The sequence below is a fragment of the Neovison vison genome, chromosome 4 (genome assembly GCF_020171115.1).
Source record: "Neovison vison isolate M4711 chromosome 4, ASM_NN_V1, whole genome shotgun sequence".
Classification (NCBI taxonomy): Eukaryota; Metazoa; Chordata; class Mammalia; order Carnivora; family Mustelidae; genus Neogale; species Neogale vison.
The window spans coordinates 214,075,143-214,098,161 of NC_058094.1; the positions used below are offsets into that span (position 1 = coordinate 214,075,143).

Consider the following 23,019-nt stretch of genomic DNA (forward strand, 5'->3'; position numbering starts at 1 on the left):
GCATGCGGCCGAATATTTTGGCATCGAGTTGATTGGATGCTAGGTGTTCTTGGGGTGGTTGAAATTTGGGATCCATTTGTGTAACTGACTGACGTGTGAGCTCTGAGATTGGCCCATTGTAGGGCTGGAAAAGTCTATGTCGTGAGGGGCTGTCCTGGGCGTGAAGAGTTTAACAGCATCCCTGGCCTCTACCCACTAGATGTCAGTAGTACCTCCCGATTGTGACAACCACAGATGCCTTCAGACATTGCTAAATGTCCCTGGGGGGGAATATTTGTGCCTGGTTGAGAATCCGTGTCCCTACCAGTGTCTGATTCTCACTGCTCTGGGACTTCATCCCCCCCTTGCCTGATACACATGGAAACATCCCTCCAATAAAGGGAATCAAAAGTGCTATCTACCTGCAAGGGAAGGCCTGGAAATTTACCAGTTTTCCCCAACACCGCCACGTGGCTGGCTGTACAGCCTTGCGATGCTTCAAATAAAAAAGCACAACAATGTTCTCGACAACCAGCCCTCCTTAACCTCAGCCTCTAGTAGTGCTGGCCGCTGGGTATCGCACTGATTAATGGAGCTGAGAAAAGTCACTGGCTTACTCTCGGGGGTGGGGGGGTGACTGTCCAAGGACCTTAACAGTGGTCTTGGAGGGCCATTGCACAGAGGGTCCAAGCAAACTCTGGGTTCCTCAATTTATACATCATCCTAAACCATCTGCGCTCCGATCTGACCTGCCCTGGGGCTGGCTGGCGATCAAGGAGCCTGACGAGTCTTGTTCTGTTTATCTCTCCCTTGGGTTCAGAACAAGCGTCCTCAAACTCTTGCACAAAAGTTACAAAAGGTCGCCAGGATCCGTGAGGGGCGTCAGGAGTGATTAACCCAGCTTGGCTGGATGGGACCTTGCTCCCTCCTGATATGCATGGATTACCGCCTTGGGGGTTGAGAAATGGGAACAGGGCCCAATGATTGTTGACTGTGTAGCTCCCACTGAGATATCCTCTGGGGCCGAAAGATCAGAGAGAAGTTAAAACTTTTAGAAGTTGCTGATAAGAAAACAGAATCAGGAAGGGGGGGGGAAGATTCCATTGGAAAATAATGCAATTTAGAGAAATACTCCCTTTTGTTGCAGAAATAAAACTACATAAATAATTTCAAAGCCTTTAGCCCCCTTGAGCCTACTTATTCCTATCTCTTCCCTGGGACATAGAATGGCAGGTCTCAACTCTCGCTGAAGATAAAAGGGACAGGCTATCTGTCCCTCCCTGAGAGCCCTTATTCCCTCCTAAGGACCTTTAGTCTTTCTTGTCCTTACAGGGCCACAGATTAAGGTTAAGGGAGAGGGGAAGGGAAGACAGGTGGAGTGAAAGAGAGAACCAACCTTCTCCTGGGTACCATCTTAGATTGAATTAGGAGGATTTGGGTAAGCTAAGGTACACTTGTTGACTGTAATTACTGTTATAAATTAGAATAGGTTGGCTTGGAGGAAGTCAGCAAGGCCCCTTAAGAACAGGGTAAACCACCATCATCATTTTTATCTGGACTTTCCTTACAGCACGAGAATGGCCAAGAGTCTACCTCCAGGGGCCCTTTTCCATATTTCCTCCCCGTTCACCTATGGAATTTACATAAACTTCCTTTTGCTCCTTCTGAACCTTCTCAAAATTCAGTGGGTAAGCTTGTATTTAGATACCCTCCCCAAAAGCTTTGTGAGGTTTGATTACAGGAATCCCGGGGCCCCCCATCCGTCCAGTGTCTGGCAGGTGGCTCAATTAAAGTTGGTTGAACTGAACTGGGTTCCTCTGCTGGCTACCGGATTTCTCTTATCTATCTATTGGAGAGAATTTTCTGGACACCCTCGGCCCCTTATCACTGCCACTAGTTAGCTGGTGTGCAGGGGCTGAGGAGTATTCGGGCAGTGCCTTTAAAGCATAGTATTATCAGTTCTTTTTGGCTTCTGTTTACAAATAAAGGAGGGAGCTCAAAAGTGGCATTTCCCATATGGGATGTTTCCTGACTCTGCTACCAACTGATGTGTCCATCTGGTCCTTTCCCGGGCTGTCCGATCCTCTCAGTGATGTTCCACTCAAACTTCACCAGAAGGGGCTTGAGGTCTGTTTATTTGCTGTCATACATGACCATGAGGCCTTTCTGAAATTTCATTTGGGACTTGGGTGTAGCCTTTATCCCACCAGGGATACTGAGGCAGGTCTTGGTTATGGACAAGCCCCTCCTATGCCCTTCTCTTTTGGAACATAGGAGACCAAGTCTGGGCCCCTGGTGTTAGAGAGCTGGGCAGGAAAAAGGGGAGGGTCCTTCTAATGCTTCCTAGGATGTAGCTGGGGCTTATCTTTTGAAGAACCATTAGAAAGGCAGGCTGGGAACTCGGGCCGGGTCCCTTCCCTCAGCTCCAGCATGCAGCAGCCAGGTCCCATTTAGAATCCTGAGGATTCAATATCAGAATCTAAAAGTTTGACACGTGGGAGTAAGAATGGGTGAGAGACCTTCTATGTGTTGGTTTGTGCTTACTGTGGGCATTGGTCACCTCAAGGTGATTTTATGTCCTTGTAGAAGAAGAGCAGAGCTCTCGCTGATACAGTGACACAAACGGAAATCACCTTTGGCGGGCACCCTGGGTAAGTGGCAAGTGAGCTGCATCCAGCTCTGAGGTCACTGGCCATACAGGGCTCCATCTAGCTGTCCCCAGGGCTATGGGACTCCACGTGCACCGACCAGGAGGCCCTGAGGGAGTGTTAGGTTTACTTTCCTAAAAGGCACTAGTTCTCAAAGGGGGCGAATTTGCACCTCCCCGGCCCCCCTGCAGTCCAGGGGATATTGGGCGGTATCTGGAAGCATTTTAGGTTGTCATAGTGGGAGGGGGGAAGAGACAGAGTCCCTTGGTCTCCGTAAGTCCAGCTGTAAAAATCTCTTCAAAGATTATGTACAAATCCAAACAGACCAGAGGTTCACCTGCTTTTCCTTTGCTCTCCTCTCCCCTCCCAGACTTTTTTCCCTTCTTTTAAAAATAACACCTGTCTTCTATCAGATTTATAGATTATTTTGTCTACTTCAATAACTGGTTATTTTATTTTGTTTCTTCTTGTGGATTCTTCTTACGAGTCATTGGTGACTGAGGCGCTCAAAGCCAGGTCCCCAGAATGAAATCCGGGGCAATACCACACCCTGGAGTCATGGTCCTCCCAAATGGGGCTGACTTAGGGGGACACAGAGTGCCTGATACCACCACGGAGAGGAGGGCACTGTGTCTCTGGTGAACATTCCCTTAAGTGCATCAAATATTGATTAAAAAAAAACAACAACAAACTTTGAAAAAAGAAAGAAAGAACAGTCAGCCCATTTGGACAGAGCAGAGCATGGACTAGCAGGAGCCTAAAAAAACTGTCAGCAGCAATCACTGTCTCTGCTAATCCCAGAGCTGCTGTTACTCTGAGGCTCCCTGGCACTCTAGTAAAGATTTAGGCCCGTTTGTTTTTAAGACATTCTAATCCCCTCTATTTAACTTTCTAACTCAATGTTGGTTACCAAGTTACTCTGGGAGCTGCCTGGAAAAATCTCTTCCCCTCTCACAAACATGATTAACCTCTCTTAGCTTATTTTTACTAAAGTCTTAAGGGTAGTGCCTGCAGGAGAAGGGGCATAGCCCTGGAGAGGAGGAGGAGGAGGAGGAGGGGCAGAGGAGGAGGAAGGAGACAGGGAGGGAAGGAAGGCAGGCGAAGGCAGACCCAAAGCTTTGGCACCACTGCTCATGCAAACTGCTCAAAAATTGGGTCATGGTCTAGAGTTGGGGGCTCTTATTTCTTTTTTTATCGCGTCCTTGAATGTGCCTCCTTCAAGGGCATAGAGAAGGAAACACAGAGGATACACATGATCAAAGGGCCGTAGGCATGGGACTGGGGCAAGATGCCAAGCTCCGCTTCAATGTAAAGTTCAGAGGGACTTCGGAGACTGCATTTCAAAGTGTGGATAATAGAACAACAGCCCCTGGTGGGTGCAAAGGAGTTCCAGTGCTCCCCCCCATGCCACCCCCCAGCTTCGCCCACGACCCCCCAGTCCTGCAGGGTAATCCCCTCCCTCTGGCATCACTCCCCCTACCCCACTGTGTCCTTCCTGGGAGGCCTCCCTGCTCTCCAGCTCCCTCGCAGAGAGCCGATCACATGGTGACCCTGTTGAGCCCAGGACAAATGCCGGCCCAGCAGCGTGTCCCTCTCCGCAGGGGCACAGCACGTGGCCCCCGCTCTGGCGGCCCGAGGACGGGGTAGCACCCCTCAGCCGGTTCAGCAGCACACCCCCCCCCCCCCCCCCCCCGCCAACCTCAGCCCTGGCTGGGGGCCATGTGGTCGGGGCCCTGGGAAGCGTGCGGAGGGACAAAAGTGGCAGCGTGGGGGAAGAAAGCGTTCGAGCCTCCCCCAGAAAGACCTGTCCATGTCCGGATCCCGGGAGCAAAGCTCACGGAGGAGCTGCCTTGCACTCCATATCTCAGCCCCCCTGCCCACGCCCCCCACGGCCGGCCCGTAGGGACAGGAGGCGACGCGCGGTACTCACGCTGCTGGGGTGGAGCATGGGCAGGGGCAGCAGCAGGAGCGGCACGAAGATGACGAGCAGCAGGTTTCGCGCCCCAAGGAGGCCCTTGAGCAGGCCCATGGTGGCCCTGGGCGCCCCCTCCCGCCTCCCGCCTCCCGCCGGCCGCCCGGGCCCTTCGCCTCTCACCACGCTGGGCTCAGTCCAGAAAAACTTCTGAAACCCTACTCGGCTTCCAAGAGTCCTCTCTTGTCTTGGGGGCAGAAAAGGAGGCCAGTGACGGCTCCTGTGTGCACAAAAAGGCTGGGCTCCTTGCCTCCTGCTTTAGGTGGGATTGGTGAGCATCGTTTCACGCCCAGCAGAAAGGGACCAGGAGAGGAGGCTGAACCGATGCATAGTCGGGGCCCCAGTCCCTTGCTTAGTAGTAGAGAAACGTCATTCTAGGGCTCGCAGAAAGCCCCCTAGCCAATCAAAGGCACAGCTCTGCTGCGGCCGGTTAGCCTTGAAGAAATCATGTAAAGGCTTTAACCGATTAAAGATACGGAGCGCATGGACTGGTGCCCTCCATCAGTTGGCCTCTTTGGGGCGGTATCAGTTTCTCTTCCACCTGTGCTGGCCGAACGCCTCTTCCCTTAACCCAGGCCCCCAAGTTGGTCAGCGGCCGGTGCAGACTTCGGACAGGGCTGGTCTTCTCTCCCAGGACGTGCCACCTGAACTCGGTTCCAATTTCTCTCCTTCAAATTGGTTCCCCACTTATAATTTGCCTTGAACCTGGGCCTCCAAAGCAGGGGAAAAAAGAAAAAAAAAAAAAAATCTCCGAGACTTTCCTTGCTGTCACCGGACAAAAATCCTGCTGGAGGCCCACTTTAACTTTCCCTCACCTACGGGGAGCCGACCCAGGCAGTGGCCCCGCCCAGGCCTCAAAGCCAATCAGTACGTTGGAAAGATCGGGCCGTATCTCTTCCAGAGGCGGTCGGTGATTGGTCCCAGCAGGGGCCTGCTGAGTCCGCAGAACCTAGGCAACTTGCAAAGCTTATTTTTGTTTCTCAAACATCCTAGGGGCTGCGGTGATGATCGTCATTGTGAACATAATCCCACGCACGCAGACCTTTCCCTGGGAGAGCACTTACGAGCCTAGTCCTTAGGAAGAGGGGTTTGCGGGCAGGGAGAAAATGAAATAATAATTCTGGAGAAATTCTTCCCCAGAGCGTACAATATTAAGCCCTTCGGACTTCCCTAATGACAAAGATCATTTACTTCGGAGTCTGAGTGAATAGGAAGCATCTGGGTCAGCAGAGGGTGTTAGCCTATAAGAAAGACCACAGACTCTGAGGGAGGTTGGGAAGTGTAGCTACCTCTCTGGAAAAGTCTAGATGCCCGTCTCATTTCAAAAGGCTCTTTCTTGGAGTCCAGATGTCAGTGGTCTTTCTTGACTGGAGTAGGTGCTCAAAGGCTCCTCTCTGAGGTTCTTTAGCAAAAAAGAAGCAGAAAGCTCCCTTTGAGGGGGATGCTAGGAGGAAGGAGGTGGGAGGGCAGGGAAGACGTTGACAAGTTCAGGGTCAGGGCCTTGGCAGCTGTTGCACTCTGCAGTTTCTGCTGGAGATCGGGAGAAGCTGTCAGCCTCCTTTCTCAGAAGGGACATGTGGATAAGGTTACCCATGTTTTTCTTGAATTCACAGAATGCAAGAATGGCATTCCAAGGTCTACAGTTGGAAATGATCCCCAGGCTAAACGCAGAGAAACTGGAGAAGTGGCTCCAGAAAACCAGTTCTTCTAGACTTCCAAGGCAGGGGCAATTTTGGACAGTCGAGGTTCCCTTCCAGGTTATCTTGCCATTGTAGGGTGGGCTATGATGACCCATCTCTTTAAATGCATGTGAAAGTCTGGCTACCGTATTTGTTACATTCACGCCTCATCTTGGGCTGATTTTGAGACTCAGAACGAACAAGACCACAGGTATGATGTTTGGGTGGCAAATATTAAAGAGGCTGGAAAATAATAAACAGCTGCGGAACTCAACATCCACTGTTCAACCCCTAGATCATTTCAAAGTCCTTGGTGAGTTAATCTGACATGACAAAGATCCCACCGAGCCTAGTAAACTTGATCAGGACATTTTTATTACACCATAAGTGAATAATTGTTAAATAAAATTAGGTAAGGTGAGCGACACAGTTAAGACCAGTAGTTCTTCTTTGGGACTCTACTGTTTTTCAGATGAAGAAAACACTTTCCAGAACACTATGCTTGAGAGATAGAAGGCAGGTTCCACTCAGATGAGGTATCTAAAGTAGTCAAACTCTTAGTAACATCAAGTAGAAAGGCAGTTGCCAGCCATTGTGGGGTAGAGGGGGGAGGGGAGTTGTTCCAGAGGTATCATTTTTTTGTAAGATAAAAAGTTCTAGAGATCTGTCCTGCCATTTGGCTAACACTATTGTACTGCCCAGTTAGACATTCACATGGTAAATTTCATGTATTTTTTTACCACAATAAAAAATAATGTAAGATGTTAAAATGGGTTAGGAAACCAAGGGGCGCCATGTAAAGACCTTTGACAAGCGTTCACCTGTGGAAATCTCTTCTGACTGATTTATCACTCAGTTGATTCTCTTAGATTCAAGGTAAGATGATGTTTTTTCACTGTCTCTTGAGTGACACCAGAGGTAGCCAGGAGGATGCCAACTCCAGAAGACGCTTCCAGAATTTTTAGATCCTAAAAGTCCCCAGCGGTATAGAGATGGCAGAATTAGTTACAGGCAAATTGCATAAGTTATAGGAAAATTTCCAAAAGTTCCATAAGTTACAGGCAAATTTCCATGGCAGCCACCATGCTCTAGATTACTGTCTATGCATACATATGGCAAAATGTGACCCGGTTGTGCTTGTGGTGTTACGGTGTGGTATTAATGAGGCAAAATGGGACAGTCCGTTTCTGTCCAGTCTACCGCTTTACTGTTCATTGAGCAGAGGGTGGGATCTTGGGGTGGAGGTGGTGAGTGTTATATTTGATTTTGCATGTAGGTGAAGTTCTTATTATAAACTGTTCCTGTGGGTAAACAATTTGTATTCAGCTTAAAATAGTCATTAATAGGGTCATCTAGTTAGTATGAAAATGAAATTTCCTTTTGTCTTAAAAAAGATCATGCCCTTCTTGTTTCTATTTCTTTTACAGTCGTTGGCTGCCAGCTGCATAAATATGGGCCCCGATTTATAACTACATAAGGCCTTCAATTTTTTGCTGCAGGTTGAACGAACCACCATTTTAGCATTGGTCCTGGGAACCATCTTCCCATTCGTGGATCTCCTACCCCTCGGAGCAGCCATGTATATCATCACATGGAAGGCAGGGCTTATAGGCGGCCTTTCCACCCAGTGACGGGAAGAAAGCACTCAGATCCAACCTAAGGGGAATGGTATCCCAGGATGGGATGCAAGACTCTGAGGTCAGGCTTTTGCACAACGTGGAAGGGTTGAGGCCTCTGCTCACCTCCTCCCTGCCCCACACCGAGGGAAAGGACAAATAGTGAAGGCAGACCATGAGACCAATCCTCCTTTTGGGAAATCCCAACCCTATACCTTGACCTTTGTTTGAGTCAGTGATACCCAAAGGGGGTGGAAAGACAGTGAGGGTCAGAGTGCAGGCAGGCAGAGCTCAAGTGAGCAAAAGTCAGCCAAAAGAGACTGGGAGATGCCTCTAAGAAGTGGATACAAAGATAATCAGAATTGGGCCCAAAGATAGAGCAGAAGAGACACCAACTAAAATAGAGACCAGCTTAGTGACCATGTCAAAGAGAACACATTAGAAAGAGAAAAGCTGAACAAAAAGCAAATATCAGAGACTGCATTTGAGGGAGGTAAGAGAGAAGTATAACCAGGGAATGAGAACCAGTGAGACTGACAGTTATTAATCTTCTGAACCCAAGAACATGAGGATGCCAAGCTGTATTCTTCTCTGACGATGAATACCTTCTTCCTCCATCCTACTATTTCTCCAAAGTGATTATGCAGCTCATGCTGCTCGGCGATCACTTCTTCAAAGTTTTTAAGAAGTCCAGAGCAGCTTTGGGCATCATCAGATGAACACTGTTAAATACCCATTTCACAATCAAAGTTAGCCCGATGAGGTCTCACTCTTTCGAAGATTAGCTCTCTTGCGACGTTGGCCTCCAAAACTCAGCGTCCACCTAGGAGAGCCAGAAAGATCTCTGAGCTGGTGGGGAGTCTACATTAGAGCCCAGTGCTTTCCTGCTAGCAGAGATCTTCATCTACTTTCTCATATTTAATGTAGAATTATAACAAGCCTAGCCATCTTGTGGGATAGCAGGTGCCAAGAAAGAACATGCTGTGAAGGGTGGGTTCTGTTGGCAAGAAAGAAAAGTGCATCTTACAGCCTCACAGTGAGGAAGGTAGCAGAAGAGCTCACAGCACATGCAGAATTAGCAAAGCCTGGGGCCTTCCACGATTGGGGCAAACAGTCCAGTGGACCCTTAGGTCCTCCCCGTAATAGCTCACTTAGCTCAGTGATTATGGATCTTTCAGAAGTAGAACGATCTTAGAATTTATTTTATCCAACTCCTTCATCAGAGTGTTTCAAAGATATTGAATAAAAGCCCAAGGTGTTTCATATGTAGAGCTTAAAAATATACCAAGTTAATGTTGCTCGAAGGAAAGTTTTGGCCTTTGAAAGGGGAAATCCCATCGTCCAAAAAATTTGTTTTACTGGAAGCACCTCATTTTCTGATGACGCTAAATGATTTTAAGCATCTGGATAGACATGGCCTTTGATGCCACCACTGCATTAGGGTGACGAGGGTGACCCTCTCTGCATTAGCCTGCTCTCTCTGTTCAGAAGGCAGGGCATGACTGCTCGCAGCCTTCCTGCGGGCCCCTTCATGTTTCTCCTCTGTATTAGGTCAGCTTTCAGAGAAGAAGAATCAAGACCTATAGGTCCTAAAATTACTGATTCTCCAACTGACTCTTCTTTGTGACTTTTGGAAAAGGTGAGAAGTATATCTTTGACCAACAATGTATTTATTTGGCTATAGCTCTAGGTTGGGTTTTGTTGTTGTTGTTGCTGTTGTTTTTAATCTCTTACTATAGAACCTTTGGAAAGATGTTCAATCAACCTCGCAGCCTGATGTCTGTCCCTGGTCTTCCCGCCATGCCCAAACCTCGGTGCTGTCTCCTCTAACTCTGTGCTTGGCCTTGGGTGTTCATGGCGGTCGCTCAGTGTTGGAGCATGGCTGAGACTTCTATATGTCACCAGGCAAATCACTGGGCCTTTGGAGACATCTCAAATTCCCGGTCTAGCCCTTTTTTCCAGCACAGGTTGCACTGTGACATGAGTCAGACGTGCTGGTCAGGAATCTATAAGGGGCAAAGAACATGGCGGTGTTTATTTTAACCTCGGCTACTCTGAGTTGGTGGGATGGGCTTTGTTGCTGGGCTCTGTAGACGGAGTAGGAGTGAAGAGTATTTGGATTACTGTGTGCATGGGTCCCTGCTCTGTGGTCCTGGTGCAGGCCAGTCTCTCAGGGAGACACTCTGGGGCTCGAGGACCGCATCAGGTCGTGCCGCAGGGCCTGGAAGAGGCTACGGAGGGATTGGGCCCAGATGTCCTTCTGATGCCCTTGGGACAGGGCTGTGCGGTAGGCCGTGTAGGCCAGGGTCAGCGCTGTCCTTTCAAAGTCCTCTTTCTTGAGGATGCCGGGGTGGCTGGAGAGGCTGGCAGTCAGCCGGCGGATGTCCGGGATGCGCTTGGGGATCACGTCGTTGCAGATGGTGCGGAAGTCAGAAGCCTTCCTCAGGGAGGCGAGCTCCTCGTCCTTGATGGAGATCTGCAGGTCAGGGCTGATGTCAAGTTCAGCTAGCAGGAACTGGAGAGAGAGGAAGCATTCAAGCATCACTGAGGACATCATTGTATTTATTCATTATCACGTATGTTCTTTTGGGGAGGCAGCTAGCTGCGCCTGCAGTTCCGACATTCCCACTAGCTGTGTAACCCTGGATGAGTTACTTAACTTCTCTGAGCCTCACTTTCCTCCTCTGCGAGATGATCAGTGACAACAATACTGCACTGGGATATTGTAAGTAAGTGAGACTAATACAGATGGCATCTAATACGGTGCCTGGTACAGAGCCACTATTTCAAGGACCGCTTATTATTCCTAGTGCCCTGGCCAGAGCACCAGTCCCTGCCTTCCTTCCTTCCTCCCTCCCACCAAAGATCTCCTGGAGCACAAACTGACTATTTTGGGTAATTTAAAATCCGAAGCTGAATTCAAAGGATGCAGAGGATTGTGCTAGGAATTAGGTAGGCTACAGAGATCTGTCCTCATTTATCAACTGTTCTTTAAGAGTAGCAAGGAGTTTTCTATGTGCCTCCCCGGCTCCGAGCCAGGCTCCTTCCAGGAACCTCATAAATACCTCTTTTCTGAATTCTAACTTGTCTCCCTGTCTCCGAGTCCTCCTGGCTCTAACCCATTCTCCATGCTACTGTCTGCTGTCTTTCTAGAACAGATCTGTTCCTGTGGCTCCCAAGTTCCAGACTTGGCCAAGTTTGTCCCCCAGGGCAGGATTTGAAACCTCTTCCTCTTCTGCCAGCTCAGCTGCTTGGCCTCCACAGGCAGTGTCTTATCCAGACAGTTCTGGGACGTGGAGGCCGTGAGAGGATGTCAAGGCAGGAGGGGAATCTTGGAGATCACTGTAGTTCCTCATTTAACAGTGGACGGGATTCAGGCCCAGAGTGGGCGACACGATGTCACCCAGTTGATGGGGGCAGAACCAGAACGACAGCTCAGATCCTGAACCTGGAATTTGATCACTGAACCCATCCAAGCAGCCTTGGGGGATTCACCTGTGGCTTGGAGGAGGAGTGGGGTGTCAGGGGCCCGGGAGGGGGGCAGAGGAAGAGAGCCTCGGGGCGGCCCTTGCCTGTTAGAAATGGAGCTATCCCAGCTGTGAAGTTACTGGAGACGCGGCTCTGCTTAGACACCAGGCGTGGCATTGCCCGAGCCCTCCAGACCAGTCCTGCCTCAAAGCCTCTGCTTGGGAATGTTGCCCGCCTCTGCGGCTGGCGGTGGTGACTGGGGACTGGACGGAAATCTCTATTTTGCCTCGACGGAACCCCTGATGCCATCATTCCCTGTCACAACGTGTGGGAAAGGGGAGGAGAGGCGAGGAAGACCTGACTCTGGGATGGGCGGGAGGCCACGAATCCACAAAGTCATCTGGACCAGTCCCTCCGGCGCTTAGGTCCCTTCTCCAAAATACATGCTTTTGGCGTGACTTGAGTTGACCACTATCCCTTCTGCCTACCTCATAGAGCAGTTCGACCTCCTCCAGGGAGCTCTGCAGGACGGGGTTCAAGGGCATCGATGAGGATCTCTTTGGCCGATGGGCAGCAGGGAAGAGCACGGCTGCAAGAAACGAGAGTTCGCTCGAGGGGCTGCGTGGGGCAGAGGGGCTGCGATGCGCATGCGTCCCGGAGGCCAGCCAGCCCGTCTGGAGCGTGACCGACGCCAGGTGGTGGTGGACCGGAAGCGGGGAGAGGTGGCAGATGACACGGGTGTGTCCCCGAGAGCTCCCAGGCATGTCAGATGTTACTGTTCCAGGCCAATGATTTCAAACCTGGCTGCTCACCAGAATCATCCCAGAAAGTTTTGAAAAAAATACACAGGTCTAAGGGTATGTATCCCCTAGGGAATGTATGTCAAACTATAAAACTGAAATGAGCAAACTGACACTCCCCTCCCAATTCAATAGATGAGTTCTCTAATAATACTGTTCCCTTTATCAATAGGAGGGGCTGGTTTATATTTATTGACAACCTTTTTATTTTATTTTATTTTTTAAAAAGATTTTATTTATTTATCTGACAGAGAGAGAGATCACAAGTAGGCAGAGGGACAGGCAGGGAGAGAGAGAGAAGCAGGCTCCCTGCTGAGCAGGAAGCCAGATATGGGGCTCGATCCCAGGACCCTGAGATCATGACCTGAGCGGAAGGCAGAGGCTTAACCCACTGAGCCACCCAGGCGCCCCTTGGTAACCCTTTTAATCAGAGGAGCAGACTTCTGGCTGGTCCCCGACCATCTGAGACATGGCTGCCAAGAATGTGAATACAGGTGACAAAGTACAGGAAGGGAGCTGCCGCAAGACCCTCATGCTTGGTCGTAGGGGTGTGAGGAGCCAAGCTCAGCGCTTCCCCCGAGGGCTGGCTGACTTAGAGTTACGTTTGGTGGACTCAGTGACTTGTCCGTGTTATTCCTTGGTGCCTGCATTTAGAAGTTGCATTAGAAGTTGGAGGAGGGAACAGCATCGGGAATGGACAGAGGACAGGTGAAGAAGACCAGCTATTACAGAGGATGGGAATACTCGGGACAAACTGCCGTTCCCAGGATCATGCTGGGTAGGAGCAGACAGCCCCGTTCACCCCGCAGCCCCACCTCGTACCCGGGCCCTGTGCAGGAGTGACTGGTCCCCCTGCTGCCTGCTGACAAAAGAAAGGTGCACCTTCTTCAAGACATGGGTTCTTTTCTGTGGAAGCTGGGGCAACCCGCTGTAAAAACCCAAGAGATTTGGAGGTAAGTAGCGCCCCCTGAAGTTGTGTGAACCGCCAGTTGCACAACCGGATGTCACAGCTCTCCTTCTTGATCATGGTGCCCTTGGAACCACCAAGAGTCTAGGGATGTCCAGCGTCCTCTGGCTAGGGAAGGAAGGGCACCGCCAAAGGATTTTAGAAGGTTTTCTATTGGAAGTGATAAAAATGAAACGTCTTCAGTGTAAAGGACATTTCCTGAAAAGCTCACTGATGGGCATCTCCTACTTCCTGGAAAAAGGTGGTTGGGTGTCGTATTGCTGTAATACTGTTTACTCTGTAACTCATTTATTATTATTTTTAAATATATTTTTTAAGATTTTATTTATTTATTTAACTGAGAGAGAGCGCAGAGGCAAGGGGAACGGCAGTGGGAGAGGGAGAAGCAGGGTCCCCCCTGAGCAGAAAGCCTGATGCGGGGCTCCATCCCGGGACCCTGGGATCATGACCAGAGCCGAAGTCAGATGCCTAACCGGCTGAACCCCCCAGGCGCTGCCTGTAACTCATTTATTATCTCTAGCACAGGTTCCTCCCGGGCTAGCATAAATATGGTTTCAGCACACCCCAGCAGAGCCTGGCAGGCTGACGCAATCCCTGCATGGAAGGAGGCCTTGACGGGCAGAGTGACCATCTCTGCTTCCCCAGAGCCTATGAATTGCCAAGCATTAGATCCTATGCTGGCAGTTTAGCAAAATCTGTTTTCTTTGCCAGCAAAGTGCCAACTTTGTGCCAGTGTCTGGCAGGTGCTTTACTACAGACCTGGGTGTGGAAGCATGGGTCCAGACATCTGAGAGGCCCTGGGTCTGGCTCACTGGAAACAAGGCAAGGCATGGAGAGGATAGATTTGCCTCCATGGAGATGTTGGTGGTGGGGCGGGGGGTGGCGAGAAATAAGCTATGTCTGGTCCCTGGCAAAACAGTGGGTAAAAGGTTAAATACGCAGTCACTCCCGATATTCTTGTCTACGACAGGGAAGGCTGGACTCTGCCAGAAATGCAAATGGCCCACATAAGAGCTGACCAGCTCCCAGAGGCATGGATGTGCAAAGTTTTAAACTAGACTTGCTCCTGCGTGGTGAGACACACAGTCCTGCTCCCCCAGAAATCTTTCTCTGCAACCCTGCTGTCCACTTGTGTCCTTTCTCTAGCTCCATATGCCCTCTGTGTCCTGTCTCCACATTTCACATCTTGCCGTTTGTCACCCTGAAGGTGTTCATCTGGGTGGCCGGCCAGCTCCTGGAAGCGAGGGAGGAAGTTTGTGCTCCCCTTCCTTGACCTTGATGTCTGCATAACCCTGGGCTTCAAGGGAAGGCTCAGTATATATGTGGGGGTGATTTTAAAGATGAACCAGGGATTTGGGGGGGCGCCTGGGTGACTCAGTGGGTTAAGCCTCTGCCTTCAGCTCAGGTCATGATCTCAGGGTCCTGGGATTGAGTCCTGCATTGGGCTCTCTGCTCAGCGGGAAGCCTGCTTCTCCCTCTGCCTGCTGCACCCCCTGCTTGTACTCTCTTTCTGCCAGATAAATAAATAAAATCTTTAAAAAAATTAAAAAAAAAAAAAAAAAAAGGAATGAGCCAGGCATTTTTAAAAAGCCTCACAAAACCAAAACAGCCACAGGGACTCTTCAGGCTCTGCTGAGGTTTTCCTGTCCTGCCAGCAGCTAGCTCATTGCCTTGATGGAGGTCACTGTTAAGTTCGCTGTGGGTGATTAGTAAACTGCCTAGGGCAGCCCAGCCTTCACCATACTGAGGGGAGGGAGACCTGAGGATAGCCATTAGTGACAACACCTTCTCTGAGAGAGGGGACAGCAGGGAGCTGTGTGGGAGGCTCCAGACGGGCAGAAGGGCCCCATCTGAGCACGGAGCCTCAGGCAAGCAGGCTACTGGGACAGGTTTGTTGAAATTATTGACTTTTTGTGCCTTTTGCTTAATGTAAAACTGGGCCAATTTATTTTCCTCTTCTCCACTCAATACTCGGCAACCTGCCCACTCTCCAGCTGTTTCTTGAGGACGTGAATATGCGCATGAGGACCACTCAGGGTGACCAGGGGACATCAGAAGCTTCCACGTCTCCTAGCACGAAGGTCTGCTCACACGGCTGATCTCGGGGCTGGAGGACCGTGAGTGTCTCCCCTCCTCCCGGATTCCCTGGACATAGGAGCCTTTGCCGGGGGGACATTGAGGGTCTAGGATACATTGGACAGACCAGCACAGAACAACGGATTTGCTTGCTACAAGTCATGCAGGTGCACTGAGCCATTGGGGATCTGGATCCAGAGATTCGAGAGTCCTGTGCTAGGGCATGTTCTGTCCCTATCTTCTGCTCAAAGATGCTTTGGGACCTCAGACCCAGGTTGTTAGAACATGAAGCTCAGATACTGTAACAGCACATGAGCCCACGGTGTGCTAGTCAGCGTGCCCTGGGCTTTCCGTCCGCACTTTGGGAGGTGAGTACTAACATGCCATTGCGTAGATGAAGAAACGTGCAGGTTAAGAAACTTGCCCTAGGCCACCCAATTTGTTTGCCGTAGGACTGAGGTTAAATCCAGACCTCGCGGGCTCCTAGACCCTGTCTCACTGATAGGGAGAACAATGCTATCTTTCTGTAGGTGTATTGGGCCTCAGCCTGGGCTCAGGAAAGATAGCGTAGTTAATTATGAATGAATGCAGTTGGTATGATACAGATTCTGAAATGAACCATACGTAATTTTTTTTTTTTTTTATTAAGAGAGAGAGAGAGCGGTCGAGTGGGGAAGGCAGAGGGAGAGAGCATCTTAAGCAGGCTCCACACCCAGCACAGAGTCCGGTGGGGGCCTTGATCTCACGACTCTGGGATCATGATCTGTGCCGAAATCAAGAGTTGGTTGCTTAACCGACTGAGCCACCCAGGCACCCCTTGCCACACAGGATTTTAAAAATTCTCTAACTTTGATTTGTAATCCTGTGATATGCAAGGTCCCGTCACTACAGGCCTGTGATCACTGTCCTACATAGACCCCCCCAACTCCTTTGCTCCCCCTTTGTGCCTCTGCAACCACTTGGCGAAGTCATAGCCCGTCTCGTCACCTGTCCCCTGCCGTGCCTGTGCCCCCGAACGTGGCCAGGGGAAACCACAACCGTGTTACATGTTCTTGTTCTGAGCTCACGACCGTTCCGCTGGCAGGGGCCTCTCCGTGCCACCCCACCGCGCTGGCTCTCCTGGTTCCCCTCACTTGGCTGCCTGCGTCTTGTCCACTCCCTTGGACTTGTCCTCAGCCCCTGTGCCTGTGCGCCCCGTGGGGCAGATGTCTCCCTGTGTGCGAGCCACCCCTCCGTGAAGGCGGCTCTCAGCCGTGCACCTGTTCTCTCTCCTCTCCTGCATCTGGCCTCTCCCCTCGCTGCTGGATCTTGCGCATCAGCATGAACACTTCGGTCTTAAAAAATTAAAGCCCGCTGTACCGGCTGCCCTGCTCACCTCCCTCTTCGCGGTGCGAGCCCTGCCTCATCCCCGCACTCAAGCCTCTTCCGGCCGCACACACTGCCGGACTGACCTCCAGCCTTGCCCTCCTGGCCCGACATCAGGCCGCCCAGCTGCCGGCAGGCGTGTTCTTGCCCCTTTGTAACAGCTGCCTCACCTGACCCCAGACCCAGGCCAACCCCAACACACACACAGACACACACAGACACACACACACACACACTCACACACACCACCCCCCACACCCTTACCACACCCCCCACCCCCCCATGCCACACACATACCATGTATGCACACACCACACACATCACACACACACACACCACCCCCACACCCCCATGCCATACATGTACCACGTACACACACACCAGACGCATGCCACACCACACACACATACACCACACCTCACACCATGCACTCCACACATGCCACATATGCACACAGCAGACACATATCATACACATACACACATACACCACCCCCACACCCTTACTACACCACACACACACACATACACCTGCACACCCCACGCCACACACATACCACGTACCCACACACCAGATGCATGCCACACCACACACACATACACCACACCACACACCACACACACTCCACATATGCATGCACCACACCCTTACACCCCCACACATACCAGCCACATGCCACACACACAGGCACACACACCACACACATACGTGCACCATACGCCCCCATCCCCCACACAAACACACATACATACCACGCGCGTGTGAGCACGGCTCTCCCCGCACACCCATCCTGCTGTCTGTGGTCTTCCCCACCTCTCTCAGTTGCTCAGGCCAAACACCTTGGGATCATCTTCTATTTTTCTCTTTCACATTGCACATGCCGCCAGTCAGCGAATCTTCCTGGCTCTACTTCAGGATATATCCAGAATCTGTCTACTACTCGCAACATCTCGGCTAGACTCTGGTTCAAGGCTTGGGCGCCTCTCCTAAAGTTGTCTTAGCTTCCATCCTTGGCTCCCACCCTCGTTCTATTCTATTCTTTTTTTTTTTTTTTAAAGATTTATTCATTTATTTGAGAAGGAGAGAGAGAGAGCATGTGTGAGCAGGGGGAGTGGCAGAGGGAGAGAGAATGTCAAGCAGATTCCCTGCTGAGCCTGGAGCCCAGTGTGTGTCTTGAACTCATAACCCTGAGATCATGACCCAAGCTGAAATCAAGAGTCGGATGATTAACCGACTGAGTCACCCAGGAGCCCCATCATTCTGTTCTTAATGCATCTAAAGTGAGTCTGTGAAAACATAGGTCAGAGGCTGTCACTCCTTTGTCCAGAACTGTCAGGGCTTTTCATCTCACTCAGAGTAGAAGCCAAAGACCATCAGATGATCTTGTAGCTACGAGGTGCTACATGATTTGCCTTCTTCCTGCCTCTCTGAGCCTGTTATTTCCCCGTACCCCACCCCTGCTGCTGCCACCACAGCCACAGGCTTCTTCACTGCTCTGTGAGCATACCAGGCATCTTCTGCCACAGGGTCTTTGCACTTCTGTTTCCTCTGCCTGGGATTCTTTCTCCAGGGATTGCATGGCTTACTACTCAGTTTCCTTCAGGTCTTTAGTCACCTCCTCAGGGACGCCCTCCCTGATTTCTCTATTTAAAATTGTAATCCTTTATAGTCTGTCCCTAATTTATTCTCATAAAAAAAAAACGGTTGTCTTATTTATACACATGTTTATATCTGTTTCCCTCACTTCCTGAGGGCCTGGGTTCTTGTCTGTTTTGTTTGGTGCTGTATTCCCAGTGCATAGCATCCTGCCCACAGCTATTGAAGGAGTACATGATCCCATAGAAACACATTAATTACCCTTGTCACGAAACCCCATTCTTTCCAAACAGAGTGTTTACTAAATCCTTCTCTCCCCTCCCCCCCAAATTTTAAAATAGGCTCCACACCCAGTGTGGAGCCCAAGGCGGGGCTTGAACTCCAGACCCTGAGATCAAGACCAAGCCGAAATCAAGAGTCAGATGCTTAACCAACTAACCACCCTGTGCCCCTAAGTTCTTTCTTTCTTTCTAACAGGATAATTCTAGAACTTATTTTTAGTTCCAAGTGCCGACTAATTATCAAAATGTAGATGTGGTCTCCTATCTCTACCACCTCTTCCCTTTGTCTCCGAGGAGCCTGCATTCCCACCTGGGAGAATCTCCTTTTAATAATCTTAGTCAAGGCTGACACCTGTCTCCCCCACACCTCAGCCTTCCGAGCTGTCTTGCCCAGACGTACAGACAGAAGTCGCTTACATGGAAGAGCCCATCTTTTCTCTGCAGCCTGACCTTCTCGTTGACTTCTTGTAATCTGGGGTAAAAATTTTCCTTCCCACAATCTTCCAAATATGTTTAATAGAACAGAACGGTATTAAAGCTAACCACAGCTCCCACACAACTGTACACGCCATTTGTACCAAGGAGCTTGCTGGAAAGGATTCAGACTGCGCACGATATCAAGCCAAAATACGATGCTTTTAACGAAGCAGTCGAAGCAACTCCATGGAAATGGTGGGTGTGGATAGGAAAAACTCTCCTTTATGAAAGATCTTTTGTGAGATCTTACTGATGTCATTTACTTTTCTGCTCCTGGGCCAACCCTTCAGAAACGCAGTGACATTCTGAGGGATCCAGGATCTTGGCCCAGTGTGTTGGGGTCTTCTGGGAGTGGTCCTGAAGGGGCCAAATTGCGCCCCCCAGACCCCCCTCCCCGCCCCCCTGGGTGGGGGGTCCTAGGGCTGCAGGGAGGACCCGAGACTATGATGCCACAGACGTGGCGTAGGCAATAATATCCAGCTCTAGCCTTCCAGCTGAGTGATCCTGGGCTCCTCGACTGCTGGCTGGTCCTCCAGTTTCCTTACCTGTGTGCGGATGGTCACTGGGGGTGACTGGGGCTGCGGGGTGGGGGGGCGCTCAGTTACACGAGTCCTGTTAGTCAGTGCTTACTGGACACTCATCACAGGCCCTTCCCTTCATGCCGGAAAACACACCCAGCACTAAAAGGGACTCCTGAAAATGACATAAATTCCACCAGGTAACTGAAGGGCCAGCCTTCCCTGTTAACTTACTTTTAAAAAGAATAATTTGCATGTATTTAATAAAAACAGTTATAGTATGTAATACATACATTTTTTTTTTCCCTTTCTTCTTTTTTTTTAAAGACCAGTTAGTTCCCCTTAGGCCCCCACGTGGGGTTCTGGCAGGACCTGGGGGCTTGGGCCAGGTGTGTCCGGCTTCCGGACGGGCCTCGCTAACCACAGGGGAGTCATCAGGTCTGGGTAATGTTGGTGGGGCTGGAGCAGCGGGCTGGCAGGCCTGGCATGGAAAGCCGCCTCCCAGGGCGGAATCCTAGAGAGCGCTTCTAGGGAGAGGCCCTGAAAATGGTAGGAAAATGTCCTGACAGCAGGGTGTGTTCCTTTTGGGTTTATTTCTACATTTCCACTTGGGGGCAGGGGCTTGGGAGGGGGGAGGCTGGGGTGCTGATGCTGGGATGGGGGAGGGAGGGTAGAGGTGGGATGGAGGAGGGTTTTCGGGCAGAGGGGCAGGCAGCCGTGTGGGAAGACCCTCAGGCTGTGTCAGAATTCTTCTCTCTCTCTCTCTTTTTAAAGATTATTTATTTATTTGACACAGACACAGCAAGAAAGGGAACACAAGCAGGGAGAGTGGAAGAGGGAGAAGCAGGCTTCAGGTTGAGCAGGGAGCCCGATGGGGCTTGATCCCAGCACCCTGGGCTGAAGGCAGATGCTTAAGCACTGAGCCATCCAGGGGCCCCGGCTGGGAATTCTTCTAAATTAGGCCTGGCGCTGGGGTGGGGTTTGGGGTAAGGATGAAGGCAAAAGGAAGAGTTAAATACATTAGGAAAAATTATTTTTATTTGGGTGTGACTCCCATTCCGTTTTGAAAAAAATGGCAATTGGTTTATTCCTTTTATAATTAGGAAAAAATGTTAAAAATGAAAAAAAAAATAAACTATCTGGAAGACTTTTGATGATGGTTGGAAGGACGCTATCACTTGTTGACTCTGCCGGGAACCACTAATCTAGGATTTAACAAAGCTGCCTCATCAGTGCCTCTGTTCCAGCTGTGCTGACTTCCTGTCTCTAGATAGATTTGTTATTATTATTTAGGGGCCGACCTTCCCCACGATGTTGCTATAGAACCATCTGTTAAGTGAGAACCTCAAATTTTCCTTAATGAATTTTTTTTCGTTGGTTTAAGTAATAGGTAATAATTCACATTGATAAGCTTCTTCACCATTTACAAAACATTTTATTTACATTTTGGATATGACCCTCACCACACACAGTGAAGATTAGCTCTGTTACGTGATTTGTTAGTGAACCGAAGCTCAGAGAGGTTAAGAGACTTGCCAGACATCACACAGCCAATGAGAGGCAGAGCTTAAATCCTTGAGTTTCTTGCAGGATTGCCCATGACGTGGCTGTGGTGTTTACAGCCTTGTTAGATATCCACTTATCTCATTTGGCTTTCTAACAGCCCGTGCACTGGGGGGGGCTGGGGGGTGGGTAGGTATTACCATCTTTTTCTAATAGGCAAGTGGGGAAGGCTCCCGGTAGCACACAGGGGTAAGTGGCTGAATGTAACGCCGCGGTCTCTTTGCTCTCCTAAGTGTTGCCTCCAAAATTTGCGCACATCATGAACAGGGAGGGTGTGTGTGTGATGTTTCCAGAAAAAAAAGGAAAATGCTCCATTAATTATTTGCCTCTGGGTATAAAAATCATTTCACAGCTCAGCTCAGAGTAAGCTCAGAGAATTGGCAAATCACTGATCTCAAGCTTGAAAGTGAGAGAATAAAACCCAAGTAAGTGGATGGCTTTTGCTCCCACCTGTGTCAGTTCATTTGCTCTGTGCATCTCCTGTCCACACCGGTGGCTCCTTCTTTCCCCAGCACTTTCCTTGAGAACCTGGAGGCTCAGCTCCACCCCCACCCCTCCCGCCAGGCCAGTCTGGCGTCCTCTTTTGGATCTCTAGAAACACCTATGGGCCTGCCTTCTTTTTACAGTGCTCCTGGGGAGAGAGACCTCAGCTGACTTTAGGCAGTGGAGAGGGTTGAGTTCTGCACAGAGGGGTCCACACTACTGCTCCCTTGGTCCCCAGCAGTGATCATGCTGCCAGGCTCTACCACCTGGAGCCAGTCCTGAGCATACAGAAAAGATGCCATGGGGTCCTGAGGGAAAGGGAGTTGGCCACGAGGGAACAGCCTTGCCGGGCTCCCTCCTTTTCGAGGTGGACCACTGGGCGGGTGGGAGCTCACTCACACCTGAGGGAACACTAAAGGGTCACTCTTCTCCTGCCACTGGGCCGGCTCTGCCCAGATGGAAAGATTGTCCACCCCTGCTCAGAGGCAGCATGGAGACCTCCATGTGGACAGCCAATGCCCTGGGCCTCTTGTCGGGATCCCCCAGTTAGCAGGCCTTCTGCACCCCAGCACCCACCGTCCCACTATACTAGCATCAGTCTTGGTACCTGCTCTTCACATGCCCTGCATGGCTGCGGCAGCTGGGGGTGGGGGAGCTGCTCAAGAATGCTCACATTCTTAGAAGCAAAGATGACTTAGCTCTGGCATGTCAGAAAGGCATGCCCTCTGCGTTCTTCACCTCGACTGAGTTCCCTCAGCGGCTTTGGTATTTTTCAGTGTCCCATCCCTCATCAGCTTCTAGCACCTTCTAACATGTCCAGAAGCATCAAGCCATTGGCAGAGAGGAGATAAAGGGGGGGGTGTGATGTAGGGCTTCTAATCTCCTTTTACCACCTTATTCTTTCTTCCCCCAATTCCTAATTGTATTTATAAAAGAGTAATGCACATCAAACAGACAAATAGAAAGCAACTTACCCCTGCTCCACCTATGGGGCACAGTAGCCTGGGCATTGTAGCACAACAGCAGAAGCAGCAGCGTTTTCCAGCACATCTTCTCTTCCAGAAAGGTGAAAAGTTGTCCTCAAACCCAGTGGGACCTCAGGAGCTACAGGTATGCCCGTACCGGTCTGCCCAGAGCGAAGATATAGTTCGTACCCCCCTTCCCTTTACAGAAGTGAACAGATGCCCTCTCCTGCCCCAGAAGGGTGGAGGCAGAGGCAGCCTCTTGGGGGGCGGGGAGTGGGGGGGCAGGAATTGGGACTTCTGCTAATTTGACTCTCTCCGGGATTGGGGGACTGGGCTTCCACAGAGAGACTCTGTTTTTGAGCACATCTGGAGTGACTCACAGGGCATGTGATCTCCTTGGCAGTAGGGCGGATAAATATAATTTCTGTACTTGAGTTCCATGTGTTGGATGGACCCACTGGAATTTTTCTTTAACAAACAGACTCGTGGAACTTGTTAGAGAGCCCGGCAGAGAGCTGGCTGCTGTCCCCGTACACACACACACACACACACACACACACACACAG

At 50.4% G+C, this 23,019-nt stretch overlaps 2 protein-coding genes across 7 annotated transcripts in view; both read right to left on the minus strand.

Annotated features, from left to right (window-relative positions):
• SLC13A4 (solute carrier family 13 member 4) overlaps positions 1-5,464 on the minus strand; it is a 40,236-nt gene extending 34,772 nt beyond the window's left edge. For 3 of the 6 annotated variants that reach the window (XM_044246642.1, XM_044246640.1, XM_044246641.1), the window contains exon 1: positions 4,558-5,462. In XM_044246642.1, coding sequence (XP_044102577.1) covers positions 4,558-4,656 — 99 coding nt within the window. In that variant the 5' untranslated portion in view covers positions 4,657-5,462. Of the gene's footprint in view, positions 1-4,557 lie in introns of all 6 variants that reach the window. The other 3 variants (XM_044246643.1, XM_044246644.1, XM_044246639.1) reach the window with 2 other exon arrangements.
• A 1,164-nt stretch (positions 5,465-6,628) lies between these two features.
• Positions 6,629-22,793, minus strand: FAM180A (family with sequence similarity 180 member A). Its single transcript, XM_044246646.1, has 3 exons — positions 22,463-22,793; positions 11,851-11,951; positions 6,629-10,409 (listed from the first exon to the last, which is right to left on the minus strand). Exons 1-3 carry the CDS (start codon positions 22,536-22,538, stop codon positions 10,065-10,067), a joined length of 522 nt encoding a protein of 173 aa, XP_044102581.1. The 5' UTR covers positions 22,539-22,793; the 3' UTR covers positions 6,629-10,064.
• Positions 22,794-23,019: the final 226 nt, after the last annotated feature.

Coding starts and splice junctions, on each gene's coding strand:
- FAM180A (XM_044246646.1), bottom strand. CDS start 22,538: ATGTGCTGGAAAACGCTGCTGCTTCTGCTGTTGTGCTACAATGCCCAG. Junction 11,952..22,462: donor GCCCCATAGGTGGAGCAGGG/GTAAGTTGCTTT, acceptor CGTTTCTTGCAG/CCGTGCTCTTCCCTGCTGCC. Junction 10,410..11,850: donor AGGTCGAACTGCTCTATGAG/GTAGGCAGAAGG, acceptor CTCTCTCTCCAG/TTCCTGCTAGCTGAACTTGA.